The sequence below is a fragment of the Gossypium hirsutum genome, chromosome D12, assembly GCF_007990345.1.
Source record: "Gossypium hirsutum isolate 1008001.06 chromosome D12, Gossypium_hirsutum_v2.1, whole genome shotgun sequence".
In the NCBI taxonomy this organism is placed as follows: domain Eukaryota; kingdom Viridiplantae; phylum Streptophyta; class Magnoliopsida; order Malvales; family Malvaceae; genus Gossypium; species Gossypium hirsutum.
Window position 1 is genome coordinate 13,084,384 of NC_053448.1, and position 22,909 is coordinate 13,107,292.

Sequence of the window (22,909 nt, forward strand, 5' to 3'; positions counted from 1 at the left end):
GCGCGGTGTAATCTCTTCTCTTCCTTCTAATTAGATTTTGTATCGAAAATGGAATCTAAGGTGAAGAGGAGGAATACATAAACCCTATTTTATATGCACACCCTTAAGCAGACATTGTTGAATATTGATAAAGTTCTGAGCTGCAGTTTTCATCTCTGCTGGAATGTCCCTCAAAGCTTGAATATTTTTCTAACATAGGGGAGAAATTTGTTGTTGCCTAGAATTTTAGTAGAACCCTATGTTTTGTACCATCCACATTCCAGGCCCCTGTTTCACACTTCTTCAATATTTACTTTAAAATACCACCATCATTAATGTCGTAGTTTTTGCGGACTGTAATGGGTATACTTAGAAGAACTACTAAATTGTCATCATCCACAAGTGCGACATCATTACACAAACCAAAATACAAGACCAAATGGGACCCCCTTTATTTGACTGCTTATCCATCCGATGATTATCGGTTTACAAACGCCAAAATAGCTAAGAAAAATCCAAAAAGGAAACACAGCAACTTAAATCAGTGCAGTTAAACACCACAAAGCCGTATTCCTAGTTGATAGAGCCGACTCTAATCAGACCCCCCACTGTCAAGCCGACTGATCCATCTGTCGTGCCTAACAGAACACTGTAAAAGCCTGCTTTCTTCTCTCTCCATGTCTCATATAACCTTCAGAACTTGTTTTCACTGTCCACCAGATTCTCTTTTCTCCCTCTCCCCCCATAAAATCCACCCCTTCTCTGTCCCTTCGCTCCATATAAGCCGAGCAACATAAGCAGCAAAGTCTTAAAACAAGGTGCATACTACTATAGTTGAAGCCACTTTTGTTTTGGTCTGAAAATGCCATCAGAATCGGGAGATCAAAGCAGGCGTTTATGCAAGGTCCTAAACCCGGGAGCCCCACCACCAGAACAAGAGCAGCTACCTTGTCCACGTTGTGACTCCACTAATACTAAGTTCTGCTACTATAACAACTATAATTTTTCTCAGCCTCGTCATTTCTGCAAGTCCTGTCGTCGTTACTGGACTCATGGTGGTACCCTCAGGGACATCCCTGTTGGCGGTGGCACCAAGAAAAACGCTAAGCGTTCTCGCACCAACACCCATGCCACCGCCACTACTCATAATAACTTCCCATTACCTGCCACCCCGGTTTTGTTGCCAATCTCGGCCAACCAAGGAAGTTTTGGTATTGGTGGAGAGTCGAAAGGCAACGGGGGTGGTAATGGAAACATATGTGGAAGTTTTACCTCCTTGTTGAATACACAAGGGCCTGGTTTTCTGGCTCTTGGTGGGTTTGGGCTCGGTATTACTCCAGCACTTGAGGATGTTGGGTTCGGGCTTGGGAGAGGAATCTGGGCCTTTTCAGGAATGGGAGATGGAGCAGCCGTTGTTGGTGCCAATGGTGGTGGTGCTGCTGCTGCTACGGGAATGGGGAACCCATGGCAGTTTGAAGGTGGAGAAACTGGGTTTGTTGATGGTGGGGATTGCTTTTCTTGGCCTGAACTTGCTATTTCAACCCCAGGAAATGGGTTCAAGTGAATCTTCTGTTTTCGGTTCCTCGTCTTTTTCATGTCCCTTTTTCTTTTTCTTTTTCCTAGCACAAGGTGAATTAATGAGTGCTGAGAGTAAATTATTAGCAATATCAAAGTAGAGTAGAAATAGGACTATGATATATTCTTCTTCTTTTTGATGACTCAATGCCATGTGATTTGGTTTGTTTAGTCTACCATTTCTATCTGTGTAGAGACATGGCTGAAATCAAAATGATGAGTGCGTAGTTGTTGGTATTGATATGCCCCACCTTTTAGTTTGCTCAAATATTAGATAGCACTGTTGTTTAAGATGATGACTAATATATTTTCACTTATTTTTGTTTAACCAAAAAAAGGGATGCCAGTTAAACCTTATCCACTCAGTAACGTGCCTTAGAAGAAGTTATTTTACAAGGAGACATCCCCATGCTGAAGTTTTAAGAATTTGTGAGGCAGATAGAAGATTTGCAGAACTGGTCTTGAACTTAGAAACAACTAAAGCAAATTGCAATTTACTTCCACTTCTCTATTGCACTTGATTTTATTTCAACAAACCAAATATTTAGCTTCAGCTTAAGATTAGGGTCTTTCAACCATATTAATCACTGTCAGTGTGTTGTGATGCCAAAGCTATGGGCTTTTCATGGAAAACCAATCTTCTTTTTTACCAAACTGAAATTTCAGAAATAGGGTAACATTTCCAGAAGCTGCATTTGACAGAAATATAGAAAGCAAGCTCTATGGTATTCTTTGTAGTTAAAAAGTTGGAGCTGTTTTTCGTTCTCAAAAACCTGCAAGACCCCAAAATTCATTATAAAAAGAAAAAAAAGGGTCGAATTCATTATAGAAGTAGACAAACATTTGGACAGAGCTGCAAGAAATTAATTTATGGTGGTTAAATTCAATTCAGTGCAGAAGCTAGATCTAATGTTGTAAATGCAACCCCCCAAAATTGCAGATTTTTTCCCTTTTGGTATATGCACCCACAATACGCTTTACTCCTATTAAATATAATATTCCGAACTTAAAAGCTCCATCCGTCGGCGTGAATTTAGAGGTCTACACTCTATACTAACATGTCACGTTCCGATGCCAATCTCAATTGAAATAGATGAATTAAGTTATAAATAACGATGGCTCATACTTACATGTCTTGGAGCTCCATAGCCTCCGGTGAGGTGTGATTGTAATGGACGCATCACAGCCTCTGTTTGGATACACTACTCCAATCATCAGTGGGATCAAAATCTTTCAGTGGCAAGAAAGATCTGCTGAAGAAATCCACTGGAGTTTATTTCCAATTTTGTCTCCCTTTATTTTATTTTTAATGATTATAGTTTTATTTATTACTTATTAGTTTTCATTTAATATTTTAAAATAATTTAGATGATTTTTATTTTAAATAAATCAATATATTTATTTAATATCTTTTTTATTTTAGTAATTTTTAAATTATTATAAAACAATTAATTAAAAATATTTATAAAAAATATTATGACACATGTTAATTTTTTATTAAATAAAATTACAAATTCACATTTATTTAATAATTTCATAAAAATAAAGTAATTTTCTATTTCCTTAATAATCATTTTCTATTCTCACCTCACCTCTATTATTGCGTTTAAATCCACACACTCACCACTGTTTAGTATTCAATCTTATCGCTACAGTAATTAATCTCACCACCACCGCTGTTTTTAACCTTAGTGGAAGCAAACACATCGTCTATCCAAAGGAAGCCATATTTTAAATTCTAGCATCCTTTGTTCCAACTCAGTCCACCTCAAAATATTATATATGCAATTTTCTAGTTAACACTTTGAATGTTATAGAAAAATGGGTAGGTGGTTGTTATACACCTATAACAACATTTGAGATTCATATCATATTTGAGTTGTATTTAAAGTTTTAAAATTTTAAAAAAGAATATTAATATATTAATAAGTGATATTTAGATTGCATCTTTAATAAATTTACAAATATAATTGGCAAAATAAGGCCTATAGGCCTTTTTTTAATTAGGGTTTTGGGCCAGTTTTAATTTAATTAGAGATATAGGTATTTTTTGCTAGAAAGTGCGTCCAACTGGACGAGCTTTCTTGTTCTCTCTTCTAAGGTTTGGGTTTTTTTTAGGATTTTTGTTTAGGGTTTAGGGTATTTTCAAAGCATTCAGGGTTTTCGACGAAAATTCTTAGATAGTTTTGAGGGGTCGGGGATGTGATAATGCGCCTCAGCACACATAAATTTCGTATGTCATGGCGGGATAGGACAATGACTTTAGAAACCTATCGTGCGAAAATTCGGTTTCAGGGTAATAATGTTTGATACAACCAGGGGTCGAAGTCAACGTAAAGGTCTCAGTAAACGGTCGTGATGCGGTTACGGGTTCGAGTATAACTGGGAGGCAAGGTGATGATCGTTACGCAGCCAGGAGTTCAAGCTTTTTCGATACCCGTAAACAATGCTCTATATATACTATACGTAAGATTGAGGCCATAATCATACGGAAAAACTCTGGGGCCTTCTGGTGTAATCAACATAATTTTTTTCTCTAGTTCCAAGTAGCCGATATCTTTAACCTTTCATTCTTGTTTGAAGGCCGACACCGAGGTGGACATAAGAGGTCTCTCAGAAGGAGAGCGGATGTTTCGAACAGTAGAGGTCGAACTTGAGTCGGCACGACAGCGGTTGTAGTTATTAATGGGTTGTGTAATAACGACAACCGTCATCGCTCCGAAAGGAGCATCACCTTTATTGCACCGTAACAGTCGCTCCCCGCTTAAGAATTTCTCTTGCTTCGACAACGTTGCTAGCCTTCAAACAAGGATGAAGGTTAAAAGTACCAGTTGCTGGGAAATGGAGAAAAAATTACACCGATTATAGCTAGAAGCCCTAGAGTTTTTCTATATGAAGATAACCTCAAACTTATGTATGGTATTTATAAGGCATCATTTTCAGGTATTTTGAAAAGATTGAGTTGGTGGCCGCTTAACAACCGTCAACTAGCTCCTCTGTTATACCCCGTCTATTACTGCATAACGGTTGTCGATTGAGACCTCTACGTTGACTTCCACCCTTGAGCGTAAAAAGCAAAATCACCCCATAACCAACTTCCCTATGGTAGGTTTCGGATGAATTGATCCCATCTCAGTATGAGGTATGATATGTGTGTGGCTTGGAGCAATATCACATCACCGACGACTCAAAAATACCTTGAACGTAAACGAAATATCCTTCATGACTGGAATTTTTAAACTTGGGAAATGGTTTATAGTGGAAAAATAGAAAGGATTGGAGAGAAATTATATGAGTGAGGGATGATGAAACTTGGTATGTGAGAGCCAATTTATAGGAACATGGAAGGGTCTATTTGTAAAAGAAAACCTTTAAAAATACAGTGGAACATATTCTAAACATGTTGAAATGTTTAAATCATCCGGAATATTCAAAGTGTCAAGCTTTTTAGCTTGGGTAACAGTAAATTCATTAGAGGAAGCTCGCCCAGCTAGGGGGCTTTCTTACCGATATGGCAAGAAAACGCACCTAGCTGGCCACGCTTTTTGCTGTTCCCCAACTGAAAGTACCTTTTGGTATGATTGTTGTGCACATTATTTTGCCCGCAAAATCTAGATAAAATTATATGAATTCTGAATGCATGATGAAAATTATTTGCACCATACAGTATGCAACGAATGTGTGCATTCGTAAAAATAATTCATAGCATGTATTCTCTTTCTCCCTACATAATTCTCTTATAAAAATAACGTAATTTTCATAACATTTACACACATCAAGTTAATATCAAACAACTCTCTACTTATTTTTTGCGTTTATTCATCCAAACTGTGATTGATATTGAAATAAGTCGATGAGTGAAATTCGTTATATACTATGACGGTCAAATCTGTAATACAGAGTTCTGGGTGGTGTTTGTAGAAGCGAAGTCTGTAGAATTAGCGTTCAATAATACCATTCAAATGCGTGAGCTATGGACCAGAACTAAGAGGAAAGTCGGGGGATCGAGCCGGGGAAGAATTACAAGGTTGCATTATAGATTTCTTACATTTGTTGACCTCTATAAGTATGAGATATTCGATGTGATCAGTGAGACGCATCTCGAGACGATCATATTATCGCACATCTCAACCAGAAATGATGTTATTGAGTTATATGTTGAGATCGCCGAAGCTGTTGGATCTGGCTCATCTTCGACCTCCGCCGCGACGAATACTGGTACCGAAGATCAAGTAAAAATTCTTACTATATAGTTGTACGGTGGGTTTTCTGGCCTCTTTCAAAGTGACTATTATGATGTTCCCGAAACAACCATGGGTAGACACTCATTGGTTTCTGGCATTAATCTAAACTTTTGGGGTCAGTACTAGTTAGTGTATCAGTATAACACAAATGTTGACACTCGGGCTGGACATTCAATTAATGCATTCGATTTTAACTTCGGCGCTGGGTCGATGTTATGAGCCAGAAGTAGTTATACCAGGGATCATCGACGTACACCGATCATCAACTTGATATTATTTTGGCGGGCATATAGGTTATAAGAGAATCGATGACCTACTCCTTTCGATGGGAGCTGACGAGGTTACGTCTAACATCGTGCTCGAAGGTGACAACGAAGGCGCAGAGGAGGAAGGAGATACAGGTGAGAAAGAAGAGGTTGTAAACGCAAATGAGTGGGAAGAGTCAGAACCTAAGCTAGCAGGCAGTACGGTCCGGATAGTTCAAAATTGGCACTATTTTCGAATCAAATCCGATTTAAATAGAGCTGAAACCTTACGAGTCTGACGATGAAGCATCGAATAATGCTCCAGACTCAAATCCAAGATTTAGGGTGTATGAACCTCCACCCCACATGACGAACATCGACCTATCGACCAGGAATGGTTTAGAGTTTTCTCGACTTTCGCACAGAATATCTGGTTATGCAAGCACAGTTCATGATATACGAGTTTTGGAAGTTGGAATGGAATACCCCAACAAAGATGCTTTTGTTGCTTTATTGAAATGGTACAACATCAAGAGCGTCGTGAACTACTATGTTACGAAGTCCCATTCAGAGAAATTTAAAGGAAAGTGCGCAACGAAGGACTAGAGGTGTAAGTAGAAAATCATGGTGTTGTATCAAAAGAAATCCAGGATATGGACGATAAAGAAGTATACCAATCTCGATACGTGTGTTGCGATGGGTGCAAGTCAGGACCATTCGAGGCTAAACTCGAACATAATTGCTGACATTGTTTTATCAATAGTGAAGACAAGTCCTTGGGTTGAAATACCTGTGCTGATTGGAAACATACGTAGCCAGTACCAGTACACTCTAACGTATTATAAAGTATTGGTTGCAAAACAGAAGGCTATGGAGAAGTTGCATCACGGTTGGGAGGGTTTGTATAACTATCTGTGGAAATGGTGTCAAGTATTAGATCGGTACGTACCGGGTTCCGTAATCGATCTCGAAACACGCCCAGTGTATTCCGATAATCAGATGGTCCCTAGGAAAAGAGTATTCCAATTTAGACCTATAAGCAATATAGAGAGGCATTTCAGCACTGTAAGCCTATGGTCTAAATTGATGGAACCTGGCTGTATGGAAGGTATTATCAGTGTCTGTTTCTTGCCATTACTTAGGATGGTAATCGAAAGATTTTGCCCATAGCGTTCGTAATAAATCTCGGAGAAACAACAAATGACTGGGATTTCTTCCTAAGCCGGTTACGCCGCCTCGTTTGCCTACAACTGGACATATGTGTCATATTGGACAGGGGAATTAGAATAGTCTTAGTGATTGATTGTCACGGATCCCTTTAGGATCACACTCATTATCGGTATTGCATTCGACATGTGGGATCCAACTACTACAAAAAATATCCCTCGGCGATTGAGTGAGATCTAGTCATCGATATGGGTTTGTAGTTCCAACTTTGTATTCACTACAAATCGAATTTTCAATTACGGGGTTATATCATTGCACTAACCGATACCTATTTATTGACAGGTTATGAGCTCGTCCAACATGTTTTCCATTAAAACTTGAACAACTTGAGCATCATTAACGTGTACGATGCGACCTATGTTTCGAATATATCGTTCAAATAGTGGATGCAATCATATGATGGGGGTTTACGATATGGGCACATGACGCCAAACTTGGCGGAGTGCATCAATTCGGTAGTGAAAGGGACCCGTTATTTGCTGGTAACATTGGTTGTGAAAGAGACATACTTTCGACTAGCCATTTTATTTCCTAAGAGTAAGTCAACGTATGCTGGACAAATAGCGGGCGGCGGTATATTTTGTGATGGTTTAATAAAATAGATTCGGTGAAGTACCGTGAGAGTGAACATGATGTATGTAGTGTGCCACTTACGTCAAAACCTCAATTTTTGAGTCATCGAGCATGTTAGGCCCGACAAGGAAATGTTAGGTGCATCGTATCGTATGAACCTAATGGAAGGGACCTGCGATTGTAAGAGCTTCCAAGCACTTTAGTTGCTATGCGCACATACAATTGCCGCATGTGGGAACATACGAATTGAGTACGCGCCTTATATCAACGACGTCTACCGACTACAATGCATTCGAAGTGTGTGGAGTCCTAAACTCCCATTCATCCCAGATGAGAGTATGTGGCCAACGCACCGTTTGAGCTGGTGCTAAACAATGACCTGCGTCGTGTCCCGAAAAGTCGTCCAAATTCCACCTGGATAAGGAATAATATGGATACTCGAGAGAGGCATAATCAACAAAAATATGTGGGTATTGTTGAAACCCAGGACATATGAAGCCTACTTATTCTCTATACATAGAAACGTTGGGGCCTCAGCGTCGATAGCATTGCATTCAACCAAATTTCAATATAACTATAAAAGATGATGTTTCGTATTGAAATTAGTTTTAAGGACATACAGTTTATTTAGTTGTCGATAACAAGGTAAATCTAAAAAATTTCATATTCAAAACAATATGTCGATAACAAAATTTGACATTTGTTATTTATCGATGAAACATAGATAGTAATAATGAAAAGTGGTTTGTTTGAATGAATAACCTCGATTTTTTTTATTTGTGACATGTCTATATTTACATTAACAAAATTAAAATAAAAAATACAATCAATGGTGTCATTGGGGAGAATGTGTGCCACAATTGGCCGTACCACCAGAGGTGCATGTGAAGGTGTATCCAGAGGTGCTGACCTATAGGCCTCTTTTTCGTCGTCGTCATCTTCCTCTGTGGTCGATTGTTGCGTTGTCCTCGCTTACCATCGTGTATCCATTACTCTCTTGTCCATTGGTTGTGGCAAAGAGCCACCCCCGTGAAAATAGTGATGCGCTCGATATTTGGGTTACTATAGGCGTGAAGCCATAAGGTGCTCCAAATTTCGAGTAAGGTAAAAAGGTACCAGGCATCGACATCACCATTGATTGATGCATGGGCGCTTGCATTGGTGTCAGTGGGCACGTTGGTGACTGCCCCGACATGGGATTCGACAACGACATCTGTGTAGGGGTGTAGTATGTGAAGGACGTCGATAAGCAAAATATGTACTTGCAGGAATAGAAGAATCGACCATGTGCGATGGTGGTCCGTAGTGAGGTGGTGCGGTGGTCCAAATACTCACCATTTTCACTTAGAAATCAAAAGTATTTCCATATCCATCAAGAGAGAAAGATAACAAGGAGACTATGGGGAGCTAAAATATCAAGTTAGATTCAAGAAATAGAAGCTGGAGGAGAGAGAAAATCAAGTTAAATTTTGAAACTAATAGAACAAGGTAAGAACATCAAGATTTCAATACATTTTTAAGTTTGATATTATTGAAAAAGCATGGAAATGATGTTATAGTAGAGTTTTCTTATATAAGGTCTTATGTTCTTGATATATTAGTGAAGGAAAGTGAGTGAAAGTGATGAGAAATATTATAGAGAAAGGGAATAAGGGAGTTATAAACTTAGTAATCAACATCTAGCACTAAAACAGTTTTGGACAGCAGCAGTAGGTTAACTTTGAAAAATCACCATAAATTGTGGAAATCGAATTAGAAAATGAAAAAAATATGGAATTAAATATTATTGAGTGTAGTTTCTCATAGAAGAAACGGTGTAAGTAATGGAATTGTAAATCATGATATATAATAAATTTTGTGAGACAAGGTCAGAATGATTTCGGGTTCCCCTGTTCTGACTTTGGAAAATCATAAAAAATTGGAGAAAAATAATTAGGGGCTTAAATTTTTATTTTTAAATCCTTAATGAGTATTTTTTTCAATATAAATAAACGGTAACATCATCCGAATCCCGTAGGAGGAGATAATTAATTTTTAGTGAAGAAGGTTCGAAACTGTAAGACAGCAGAACATGGATGACTTTAAAGAATAAACTTAATTTATTGGCTAAACCAAAAATTATGAAAATTTTATGGTAAGAATATATGTGAGTCTAGTTTCATATAAAATTATTGGATCTCAATTCGGAGTTCTGTATCTTAATATATAATTAATTTAGTGACCATGACTCAAGTGAACAGCTTGTTATGAGTAAACAAGTAAATAGTGGTATTATGTATATACCAAGGATGTGGAATGGAGAGGAGGAGGAGGAAAAATATATGTGAATATTTAGATAACATGAGATTATTTTAAAAATAACTAATTTACATGTTTTAAGTTTAGGGACTAAATTGAACAAATGTGAAACTTTAAGGGTAAATTTGTAAAAAAGTCAAAAAACGACCAAATTGCATGAAATGATTTTTTATTATTTAAATTAATAAATTGAATGAAATATTAATTTAGATCAAGATTGGGTAAAATTTTAAGGAAAATAGAAAATTACCAAAATGTCCCTAAATTTTGGTATTTCTACAATTTAGCCTGGTAAGTTCGTATGAACTATAGTCTGTATAATTTTAATTAAAGTGAATATTATTTGGTGATGAATATTATATAAATATGTGTTTTATTATTAGAATTGAATTATTATTGGTAATATGTATAATTAGTAGATGCATTGAAATGATTATCGAAAGCTCGATTGGGTTGAGGGCTTGTTGGAGATATATCACAGTATCCATTAATTCTATCGGTAATTTTGGATGATTTGATTCTGGTAATAATGGCACGTATAAGTTAAATTGGCCAACGTTAGCTCATTAATGTTTTGATTTTGATTGGTTATAAATTTGAATGCTTGATGAAATGAAACGTCTGTAAATTAATTTGTAAACTCTGGTAATGCTCTATAACTCTATTCTGGCGATGGATATGGGTTAGAGGTGTTACACATTCAAACTGATAAGCAAAATTTAATATATTGTTATTTATGAATTTATTTTTTACGAATAATTACGTTATTAATATAGGTTCGAAAGATAGGTAACTAACCTCAGCTTCTGACTATTGATCTAACAACAACCTAGTATCTTCTAGAACCTTAGGAAGTTTGACATAGCTTATCCCATGGTCCCACCTGTATAGGCGATATGTTATTCGAAATGTATAATAATAAAAATTATTGTACAAACTACGTATTTGTTAATAAATGATGTTTACCTGATCACCAATGGGAACATATATGGGTCGGTCACCTTGGGACATGGAAACTGTAGTCACCACCAGTTCCACGTCTGCAGCAGGAGTTGTAATAGCTCATTTTTAGTGAAATCGGAATAGTGGTTTTGGGACCACAAATCCGATGAGTAAATTATTATTTTATTATTATTTTAATGTCTAAGGTATGTTAGTAGGGTCATATAAAAATTTTGTTAAGAAATTTTGACGTTTGCATGCTTAATTATTTGAAAAGGACTAATTCGTAAAAGGTGCAAAAGTAGAGTTCTATAAGTTAAAGGTATCAATTAACTATGAAATTTTAAAGTAAAGGGATTTATATGGTAATTAAACCATTATTATTATTAGTGGAAAAAGATGGGCATGAAGATGTTTTAATTAGTTTAAGTTAAAGGTTAATAAAGTAATTTAATAAATAAAGTAAAATATGTAAAAAAAGGTATCATCTTCTTAATTGGTTTCTTCCATTAAAAATTGATGAAGGAAAATTCCATAGATAGGGTTTGAAGCTCCGATCACTTTGCTAGCTTGTATATAAGTGAAATTTATCCCGTTTTTAATGATTTTTATGTTTTTGAAGTCGTTGTAGCTTAATCTTGTAACACCCCTAACCCGAATCCGTCGCTGGAACAGGGCATGGAGCATTACCAAAATTTATAGATCAAATAATAGAAATTTCTTGTCATCTAGCACTCATATCAGAAACTAATCCAAATCCATCATATTCTCCCTTATGTGAGCCATCGAGGCCCAAAATACAAGTTAAAAATAAGTCGGGACAAAATCAGGTACTCAAAAAATTTTTCAAAAAATATTCAAATTTTTCATTGATGCAGGGGACACACCCCCGTGTGGTTAGGCCATGTGGCTCACACGGTCAAGAGACACACTCGTGTCTCAGGTCGTGTGGGTATTTGAAAGAATGGCACAAGGCCGTGTCCTAGCCCGTGTCCAGACTTGGGAGCTCTCTGACTTGGGTCACACGGCCAAGCCACACGCTCGTGTGCTAGGCCGTGTGAGCATACTGACTTGCACAATTAAAAGATACAGGGGACACACGGTCGTGTCACCTGGTCGTGTGTCACACACGGCTGAAACACACGCTCGCGTCTCTGCCCGTATCGATGAAAATAGGCCATTTTACAAACCATATTTCTCACCCAATTTGGTGTCAACCTACAATCAACATTGTGTATATAAACAAGTCATATTATAGCATCTAAAATCAATCCATAAAAATGTAGTTTATTCACATAAAATCAATATGCCCTTAGGCACCTTAAATGACCAATACAATTATGTTTAACCATATAATCCATATAACCAAGTAATCAACTAACTTTTATGTTTAATCGCATTAATACACAACATGTAAATCATTTATTAAATCTTACTATTTGGTACCAGTTGTACCACTTATTCAATAGCATAAAATACATATACACTTACAATAACATAATACCAAATCACACCAAGTTATAAAACATACCTCATATGCATTTTCAACTACTATTTTATCTTTCATCAATCCATACATCAACATTATAAGGCAAATTATGCACATACCAAAATACCAAAACACAAGCCAAATATATGACTAATCTCAACAACACATATAGACCAAAATTTAGCCAAAATAACCTATACATGCCATTATAACCAAAATCAAAACATTCAAAAGTATTGATAGAACCGATGGATAGTGTGATATAGCTCCGACAAGTTTCCATCCCGATCGAGCTTTCGATAATCTGAAAGGTAAAAGAAAACAATTACGTAAGCAATAAATTCTTAGTAAGCTCGTGTAAACTTTAATCATATTATTTTATTTCAATAGAAAATTTATACATATCAAGAATAATTGAATATCGATACCGCAATACTCATGAAGCTATATTCATCAATTCACAATGTGAATAAATCCACAGCATCACTTATACATATTATCCCTAGCATAGTAGGATTTTAAACAACTTTAAACTCTTCTAAATTTCTTTATTTTCATTTATTTATTTTCCACACTCATTCCATAAGTATAACACACAAGTCATAAGCATATCATTTAACCATAGCCATAAGCTAGTGTATTTAAACATAGCATTTTTTGAATTAATCACATGATAAGTCATTTCATAAGAAATTTCATAATTTAAACCTTACCACTCTTTCATGAGCACTAGCATATTTTCATTTGAGTACTTACCATTTCAATGCATCATATAAATAAACATATTACCATTCAACCAATAGCTTGGCACTTGCCTAAGCATCAAACAACAACACTTGTTAGCGTACTTATACATATTTCATAAAAATTCAACATTGATAAACTTATTTTCTCAACATGTCACACTTAATTTTATTACTCATCTCAACTTACATAATTTCCTTGTATCAACATATCAAAGTTATTCATATATGTACATGTCATGATGCATATTATTCTCTTACCGCTTCTTTATATACATATATCATCCTATTCATTATATCAATATATCATGTACCATCATTTTTCATGAATTTCATATATATGTATAACTGTATTAGTTCGTATCAATCTCATATCATCACTTAACAGAACATTTCCTGTTAAACCATTTAGATTATTGTTGGATACACGGGTAGTACACACAAAGTGTACAAAACTATAATTCGTCAATTCATGTACATGCATACTTATATAAGCATGTAAACAGGAAGCTTTTCCGAGCCATATAATGGGAAGCTCATGTGAGCCATATAACGGGAAGCTCTTACGAGCCAAATATTGGGAAGCTCAACGAGCTATAAACAGAAAGCTCAATAGAGCCATTAATCGGGAAGCTCATGAGAGTCAAATAACATGATGCTCATAAGAGCTAAACAACGGGACGCTGTTACAAGTTGTGGTGTGTCCGCAACACATGCAGAATCACAACCAATTCGGGAACCCTTAATGACATGTCATTTGTATCCATCGAATTTCCAAGGTTCTAACGGGACTTAGTACTTGTCGGATATGTGATCAATACTTAGTACTTTAATATACAAATTAGTTACACGAACTTACCTAGCTAAATTGTAGAAATATTAAAGTTTAGGGGTATTTTGGTAATTTTCCATTTTTTCAAATTTCCACTCGATCTTGATCTAAATTAATAATTTCATTCAATTTATTAATTTATACTATAAAAAAATTTAATTTCATGCAATTTGTTCATTTTTGACATTTTTACAAAGTTACCCCTAAAGTTTAACTTTTATTCAATTTAGTCCTTGAACCCAAAACATGCAAATTAACCATTTTTAATACAAATCCAATCTAGAAGAATATTCATGGCATTTGATACAGCCCATTTTTGTAATAATTTCACAAAAAATCCTTATATTTTTTTTACTAATTTAACAAATTAATCATTAATAAAAAAATTCATCAAAATCACTTAACAAAATACTCTTAAATAACAAATAATATCTCAAATTCATCATTTAGCATAAAAAATCATATAGATTCATCAATGGAAACATCCAAAACCTTCAACAAAATAAAAAAACTAAAGTAAGATTTAGTTGGACCTAATTGCAACAATCTCAAAAACACAAAAATTACAAGAAACGGGTAAGAATTGAACTCACATGAGGAAAAAATTTTAAAACCCAGCTTGAGCTCTCTCCCTTGTCTGTTTTAAATCGAAAATGGGAGAAGAAAAGCCTACAATGCTTTTAAATTTCAATTTGTCTTATTTAATTTCAATATAATTACAATTTTGCCATTTTTTCTTTTTATTTTATTATTATTTTATTTATATGCTGCCTCATCCATTAATTTAAGCATATTTATTACTTAAGTCCCTCCTTATTTATTAATCAAGCCATTTAGTCACTTTATTATTATAATTAGCAAGTTTTGCACATTTTTCAATTTAGTTCTTTTTAATTAATTAACTATCGAAACGTTAAAATTTTTCAATGAAACTTTAATACTACCTTAATGACACTTTATAAATATTCATAAAAATAATTATGACTCGGTTTATAGAAATGAGGTTCCGATATCTGATTTTTTAAAACCACTTGAACTAGGGTTTTATCACTCGAACCCAATAATTCATTATAAGACATAAATTACTAATTAAAATTTTTTTAAACCATATTTGAGTCATAAATATTAAGTAATAAAATTTACGAGCTTACTCGTCGGATTTGGTGGCCTTGAACCATTGTTTCCGACACTACTGAAAATCGGGTTGTTACAAATCTAACTAGCCTAGGGACTAATTTGCAAAAATACTAACAGTTAGGGTTTCACAATGAATGTGCTTGCTTGATTTTTTAAGTTTAATGGAAGAAATTGAATTCTTTTTATTGAATAAAATAGTTTTGTAAAGAGATATTTTTATGAAAATTGCATTTAGGGACTTATTTATAAAAGTAGTAAAATTCCATAGTAAAATTGTGAAATTCTTATTTATATGTGTTGATATAGATCTTAGTGATTTCGGTTAGCATGAAATGTGGATGAAATTTCTTAAATTTCAATTTACGAGCTTAAGGACTAAATTGTAAAGAAGTTAAAATATTAGGGGCAAAATTGTAGTTTTTCAAAAGTATGAATTTTGGAATGAATTGAATAGTACAAGTATTAAATGGATTGAATTTGCTTATTTAGATCAAGATAAACCTTATACGGATCTAGATCGAGGAAAATCTAAAGCCTCGGATTAGTTAATCTTGTTTTAACGTCTTTGTCATTGAGGTAAGTTTGTATGATTAAATGATGTTTTAATGTTATATTGATCTATATATTCATGTGTTTTTTTTCATGTAATTAAATAATGGAAGGCCAATGATGTTAGAATGATTATCGAGCCCCGTTTGAACCTTAGGAATACGTAGGATACAAATGACATGTCATTAGGATTACCATGTTTTGGGTGTTAGTCTTGAATGTCTTACTGATGGCTGAGGTCCTGCACTTGTTGTGGATACTTAACAGCTTGTGTGAGCAACATCGCATAGCTTACATTCCGACCGTTAGCTTGTGTGAGCAGACCCATTTCACAGCTCGAGTGAGCAACGATGTAAAGGAAAAGGAAAGGTTACAATTATATGTTTAACACACTTTATGTGAGCTTTCTCATGCATCCGATGTTATTCTAAATGGTTCAATGGGCATGAAAAGGAAAGGAACGGTAAGTGATCAAATGACTTATGTCATGAATTTATAAAAAGGATTGAAAAGGAAATGTTTAATGAAATTATACTTATGTTCATGAAATTGATGATTTCAAATGATGTTGTTCATGTATAATGACTTACCTTATGTTAATTCAAGTGAATTATGAGTTGATGCACTAACATGTGTTGTTGATGATGCTTAGGCTTGTGCTAAGCTTATGGTTGGATTGTATCATGTTTAATTTTAAGGTGATGCATTGAAATGGTAAGTTATGTTCATGTTTTATGAACTTACTAAGCATTATATGCTTATGTAGTTTTCTTTCCTATGTTTAGATAATCAAAAGCTCGGTCGATTTGGAAGCTCATCGGAGATCTATCATACTGTCCAGTGATTATATCGGTAGTTTTTGGTGTTTTGGCCAAGGTTATAATGGCATGTATAGGTGGAATTATGTTTGATGTTTAGTTGAATAGTAGTTGATGAGTTTGGCATGTATATGTCATTTTGGTTGATGTAACCTTGGTACTTTTGGTGCCTTGTTGATGTGTGTGAATATGGCTAAGTTACGGTGTATGTTTGAGTGACCAAATAGTATGTTTGTGTGGAAGTTCAAGAAGCAGTATTGAATTATATGAGTATAATGAAGATGTGGTAATTATACATGTTTAAGTGAATTTGTATTGTTGCTTTGGAGGTGCCTTATATGGCATATTGGTTGACTGGATTTGGTCATTGGAATTGGTTGTTTCATGCATGTTTTAGTGCTTTGAAGTTGTGCATAAAATGCTTGTAGGTAATCATTTGTGTTGGTGATGGAAATACTTGATTTTGGCCAATTTCATGTCTATACGGCCTCAGACATGGGCGTGTGTCTCGACCGTGTGTGACACACGACCATGCAAAACAACCGTGTGTCCCTGTAGGTTTTAAGGCATACAAGTCAGGCAGTTACATGGCCTAACAGACGGCCTGACACACGGGCGTGTGAGGCCATTTCGAAAGTTACATAGCCTGGCACACGGGCATGTGGCTTGGCCGTGTAACCCAACTTCGAAAGTTACACGGGCACAGACACGGGTTGGGACACGGCCGTGTGTCCTTATTTCGATTGTTACACAGATTGAGACATAGGCGTGTGTCTCAGCTGTGTGAGTCACACGGCTTGGCCACACGGCCGTGTGACCTCTGCAGTTTAAAATTTCTAACTTTTTCATTAGCTTTCTGATTGATTTCAATTTAGTATCGAATAATTTCTAAAGTGATTTTACGGCCTCGAGGGCTCGATTAAGGGACGTTATGCATGTACATGAATGGTTTGTGATATGTTTATGTTGAGGTTTGAAATATATGTTTTAAAGTTACGTTTTTACGGTAATGGTTTGTAACCCTATTCCAATGATAGATATGAGTTAGGGGTGTTACAAGAGTCGAGAACCATCGATCGACGTTGACCTCAGGTTCGTGGCCTGACACATCTCTCGGTATAACGTGGACAATACGAAAAATCCCCAACTTAGTTTCCCGCGATCATTGAAGTCCACTACATGTCGTAGCCACCTTACGTGCATCAAATTTTGAGATTTTTCAAGCATTAGAATGCCCCCGATTAACCTCATGATGTATGCTCGATCGTATTGTTGTATCACCTCCTCTGTTCGATCTTCAAGGAGCTCGTCGAAATTAGCTTTGAACCAATTCATCGATATCTGATCACCTTCGAACTTGCTTGGTACCTTCCCCAATAGTGATCGGTAGAGGGTCACTTTGTCCAGAACGATCCTGAATCTCGTGATGATTGTCCCATCCACTGAGAGACCGAGTTGTAGCGTTGTGTCTTCCAGTGTGATTGTACACTCGCCGCATGGAATGTGGAAAGTGTGTGTTTCGGGCCTCCGTCTTTCCACCAATGCACTGATTAGTTGCAAATCGGGTTTGCAACCCCCGGACATGCTAGACACATGTAAGAATCCAACCGCTTGCAAGTGGCCACGAATATCTAGAATTGTATGCTTTCCCATATTATGGATGAAGCCGTTCAGAACACGATTATCCACCTATTTACACATACAAAAAAATTATAATTATAATAAAAAAATTAAATTTAATGTTATTAAAATTAACGAAATTTAAATTTTGGTCTTACCATTACTAATTGGGCGGCAAAAATATGCTTATCGTCAAAGCGGATTAGGGAGGCTGCCATTCGTGAGAAATTGGTTTAAAAGAATAAAAATGAGATAATTAAAAAGAATAATATTTTTAAATAAAAATATAAAAAATGATTGAAAACGAGAAAGTTTAGAGACTTGAGAGGGTTTGAGAGAATTTAAGAGAATTGAGAGAGTTGAGAGAAAGATGTGAATGAAAAAAAAAGAATGAAATTTGAGGGGTATTTATAGGGTAAAATAAATAGTTACTGTTAGGTTTTAAATTTTTTACCGTTGGTGAAAACGTTTAAAAATTCATTGGGATTTGACCGTTAGCTAGAAAGCTCGTCCAATTAGACTCGCTTTCCAGCAAAAACGAGCTATATCCCTAATTAAAATTAAAATTGGCCCAAAAACCTAATTTAAAAAAAAATTTAGCCTAAAGGCCTTATTTTGCCAATATAATTATATCTATTGAATATTATTTTATTTAATAAAATATGATTGATATATTTTTATATAACATTTAAGTGATTTATTGAAATAATATATTGATTAAAAATTATTATTATTATTATTTAACTTAGGAACAAAACAAATTTTGTTAAAATTTGAGATAAAATAATGTTGTAGGGAATTAATTTAGCAAAGAGCGTGCTTATAGATGAAAAGTTGTTATTAAGGTAATAATAAAACATAAATTCTACAATAATAATGAAAGGTTATTATAAAGAGAGATGATTGTGTTACAAAACTCTTTTACAATATTAAATAAATATATTTTATAAAATCATATAAAATGAAAATATTTTAATTACAATAAATATTTAAAATTAAAAGGAATTTTTTTGGTTAATTTTTTCAATAAAGTGGGATTGGTTTAATCTAAACTAGAACTATGCTTTGGGAAATTATAACCAATTATAAAGATTAAATTTTTGAATGAATGAAGCAACAAATAATATTCATTAAGCAAAACACTTTACATAAGCAACGAAGAACACATTGTGTTTGGAGAAAAGTAGCTGTCTAATTACCAAAAGAGCCCATTTATTGTCTTCCTCCCAACTATATGCAAGGTGATTTTTCGTAATATCATACGCCAAATTAGGCTCTCTTAAACATTTGATGAGTCCATTCTCAAGCAATTTACGAGTCTTTTCTTTGTTTTTTGTTGATTTTTAGTTTCTAATACTAATAATTGTTTTCTTTTGTTTTAATCTTTTGGGACCCAAATTGATAAAATGGTGGCATTGGGAGTCTAATGGTGTGTCTGAGTTTGTGTAGGGAGATAACAACAGTCAAACATTGAGGAAAACTGCATCTAATGTAGGTGTCACGACACTAATGCCAAGATGTCGCGACACTGAGCCTTTATCACCACAGGGGAGCAAAACTTCTACAAGAAACCAACCTAGAGCAATCTGTTGAGGATGTCGTGACACTAGGTGTGCTGTGTCATGACACCAAGCCTGAGGTCGCAACTCCACTGTTGATGGTTGAAGTGAAGGAACCAAGGCCACTGTCGAGGGTGTCACAACACCAAATATTGTTCTAAATTATTATATTATATTATACAATTAGTTAAATGTTGTTTTAAATTTTTTTCATAGGTCATGAGTATGATAATAGAGATGGCAATTCCAATGGTTATGAAAGGAAATGTAATGAGATGCTATGACGTGTGGAAAGTTTTAATAGGTTATTTAGTGCTACAACTTTAGCTGTGCAGTTATATTATGAAAAATACTTATTGCGACAACCATGCATGAAATCGAAACAATCAAGTGACGCATGGGTTTAAGAGGTCTTTGAAAGTCATGAATTGTGTTGTAGGATAGTTTCAGAATGTCAACAACTATATTCAAAAGTTTGTTGGGAGTGCTAGAAACATGATGCAATTTTAAAAGTTGAAGAACCATTTCTTCTCATGAAATGTTGGCATTTTTTTTTGCATACGATATTATTTTTTTCATACATGAACATTGGTGCAAAAAAATTCTCAATGCCGACAAAGATTTCAAAGGTTTGAATCGACATCGATGCATTAGAATTATGCTTGAGAAAGTTTCAAAGTTGGCTATTGATATAATTCCATTAGATGATTATACTTTTAGGTCAATTCTTGAACAAATATGCAATGATTCTAGATATAAGTCAAATTTTAAGGTAAAATTTTAGAAGTAAAATATTATATTTAACAACAATTTTTTATATTTAAATACGCATTCGTACTAATATTATTATTTTTTAGAATTGCATTAGTGTCATGGATGGTATACATATCTGGCTATTGGTCCATCAAATGAACAGATTCCTTACATAGGAGGAAAATGTGTCCCTATTGGAAAATATGGACATCATATATTTACTAAGGGTAATTACATGTTATTATTTACTATCATAAAATGTTAGCCCAAATTAAAAGTGATCTAATTTGGTTAAGATTTATTGGGCTTTAGTTATTAAATAAAGTGTGGGCCAAATATGTGTAGATACTCTAGTAACTAATTTCTAATTAATGATGGACTGATTAGAAATTAGGGTTAATGTGCAAAAGATATATATTAGGGTTATGGTCCCCAAATTACACATAAGATAACTTTTCTAATATCTCATCGTTAGGAAAGAGAGAGCAAATATTCTCTAAATTTCTTGTGTGCTAATTTCGAAGATCAAAACTCTAAGATCCATAGATTTCAAGAAATATATGAATTCAGGTAGGCTTTCGTATCTAGTTTTGTTTTTGTTTTATTCTTGATGATCTGACATGACAGATCCTGGTTTCAATTTTAAGTTTATATTAGATCTTGTTTTTACAGCCTTAACAAGTGATATTAGAGCCTCGTCATGTTGAATAATTGGGAATTGATTAAGGTTCTTTATTATTTTTTAGAATAAATCGTTTTTAGGTTTTATGGGTATTATGTTATGATTTAGTATTTGAATTTATATATGTTCATAATAAAATCTTTGGCTTTTATGATTCAGATCGAATGCATCATTATGTTTTCGGATGGTTCTCTTATAATCACTATTCAAATATTCAAGGATTTATTTTCAAAATCGATTTTTCGTGTATATATTTATATTTTTTTATATTCGTTATCCAGTTTAGTATACTTCTATAGCCGTAGGCCAATTTGGATTGAGCCAACATAATATTTTTTAAGTTTGAATTACTTTAAAATTATTATGAATGGGTGGTTGAATTTTTTCAAGTTTAAGAGTTTGAGGTTATTCCTTTAGAAAATATTAAAGATTTTAGGGTTTGAGGATTTATATATTTTTATTTCCTTTGTACGGTGCGCCAACTTATGTGATTTCTACTTTGAAATTTGATTTTGTCCTTCTTCCAAATCTTGCTAGATTTTGATTTGGTTTTGTATTTCATATATCAGACATGTGTGAATTTGAATATCAAATTTGATCTTATGTTTGCAAAACTTACGATAATATATAATATATAATATATAATATATATGCTTCAATTATATTCACGATTGAATTCCATATATCATGAATGTGTCCCATAATTACAACTATAATGTTATTATATGAGTTTCGGTGGATTGTTATATTTGATTGAAATATTTAATATATATTAAAGGATAATTATTTCGTTTGGTTTCTTACTGAGCAGAGGAATTAAAAGCATGAAATGCCTTAGGTAATTGAAAGCATGTATTAAGTGTTGCACCAATTTGGTTGAGATTTCCTTTTAGTCGTTACCATATACTTGGGTTCAATCAGTCGCTGCTTGAGTTTCAAAGACACATATTTTCCTGTAATTTTCTATAAGTATTTTTTAGGATAAATTCGTGTTTTTTTTTTTGAGTATTTGATTTTGGCATATTATGGTTTGAAATATTTAGTTAAATTATGATTTTTTACCAAATTAATTTAATGGATATTCATTGAAATTGTTAATTTCATGCTATGAATATTTATTCAGTTTTTAGATTTTTTTTATGCAAACTCATATTAATCATGATATATGAATTTGGTTTTAAGTTTGGTTTAATTTAATGGCTGCTTGTAATCCATCAAAGATTAAGGTATTCAGTTTCTCATTCAACAATGAGACAACTGTATTTGGGTTATTGTTATGAACAATATTAAATTTGGATCTTGGTATGGTTATATATATTTTAAAATAACTTAATTGAAATAATAATTTACCAAAGTGACCTATGTTGTAAAAAAATATTTTATTTTAAAATATAAAATGTTGTGTGCATGTAAATTAAGCCATGTTAATATTAATCGGTCCAAAAGAAGGTTAATATTTAATAAAATTACATGTACAACTGTGATAATAAACATTTGACGGTTTTTTGGTTTTATATGTGAGTAATAAATCGGCCTAAAGGAAGATTTATTATTCAACATGTTCTTATTGTTAGTGTTTGATTACTACACCAAGATATTATTTACAAGTTAATATTTTGTCCAAAAATGAAATATTAATGGAGT

The 22,909-nt window shown here is 34.0% G+C and overlaps 2 protein-coding genes across 2 annotated transcripts; one reads left to right on the top strand and one right to left on the bottom strand.

Annotated features, from left to right (window-relative positions):
• LOC121224689 (dof zinc finger protein DOF3.4) lies at nt 1-1,791 on the top strand. Its single transcript, XM_041108497.1, has one exon. It carries the CDS (start codon nt 842-844, stop codon nt 1,541-1,543), a length of 702 nt encoding a protein of 233 aa, XP_040964431.1. The 5' UTR covers nt 1-841; the 3' UTR covers nt 1,544-1,791.
• A 15,913-nt stretch (nt 1,792-17,704) lies between these two features.
• On the bottom strand, nt 17,705-18,489 carry LOC107941058 (protein MAIN-LIKE 1-like). The gene is made up of 2 exons (XM_016874574.1): nt 18,430-18,489; nt 17,705-18,340 (listed from the first exon to the last, which is right to left on the bottom strand). The coding sequence occupies exons 1-2, from the start codon at nt 18,487-18,489 to the stop codon at nt 17,705-17,707; spliced, it is 696 nt and encodes a 231-aa protein (XP_016730063.1).
• Nucleotides 18,490-22,909: the final 4,420 nt, after the last annotated feature.

Coding starts and splice junctions, on each gene's coding strand:
- LOC121224689 (XM_041108497.1), top strand. CDS start 842: ATGCCATCAGAATCGGGAGATCAAAGCAGGCGTTTATGCAAGGTCCTA.
- LOC107941058 (XM_016874574.1), bottom strand. CDS start 18,489: ATGGCAGCCTCCCTAATCCGCTTTGACGATAAGCATATTTTTGCCGCC. Junction 18,341..18,429: donor TTGCCGCCCAATTAGTAATG/GTAAGACCAAAA, acceptor ATGTGTAAATAG/GTGGATAATCGTGTTCTGAA.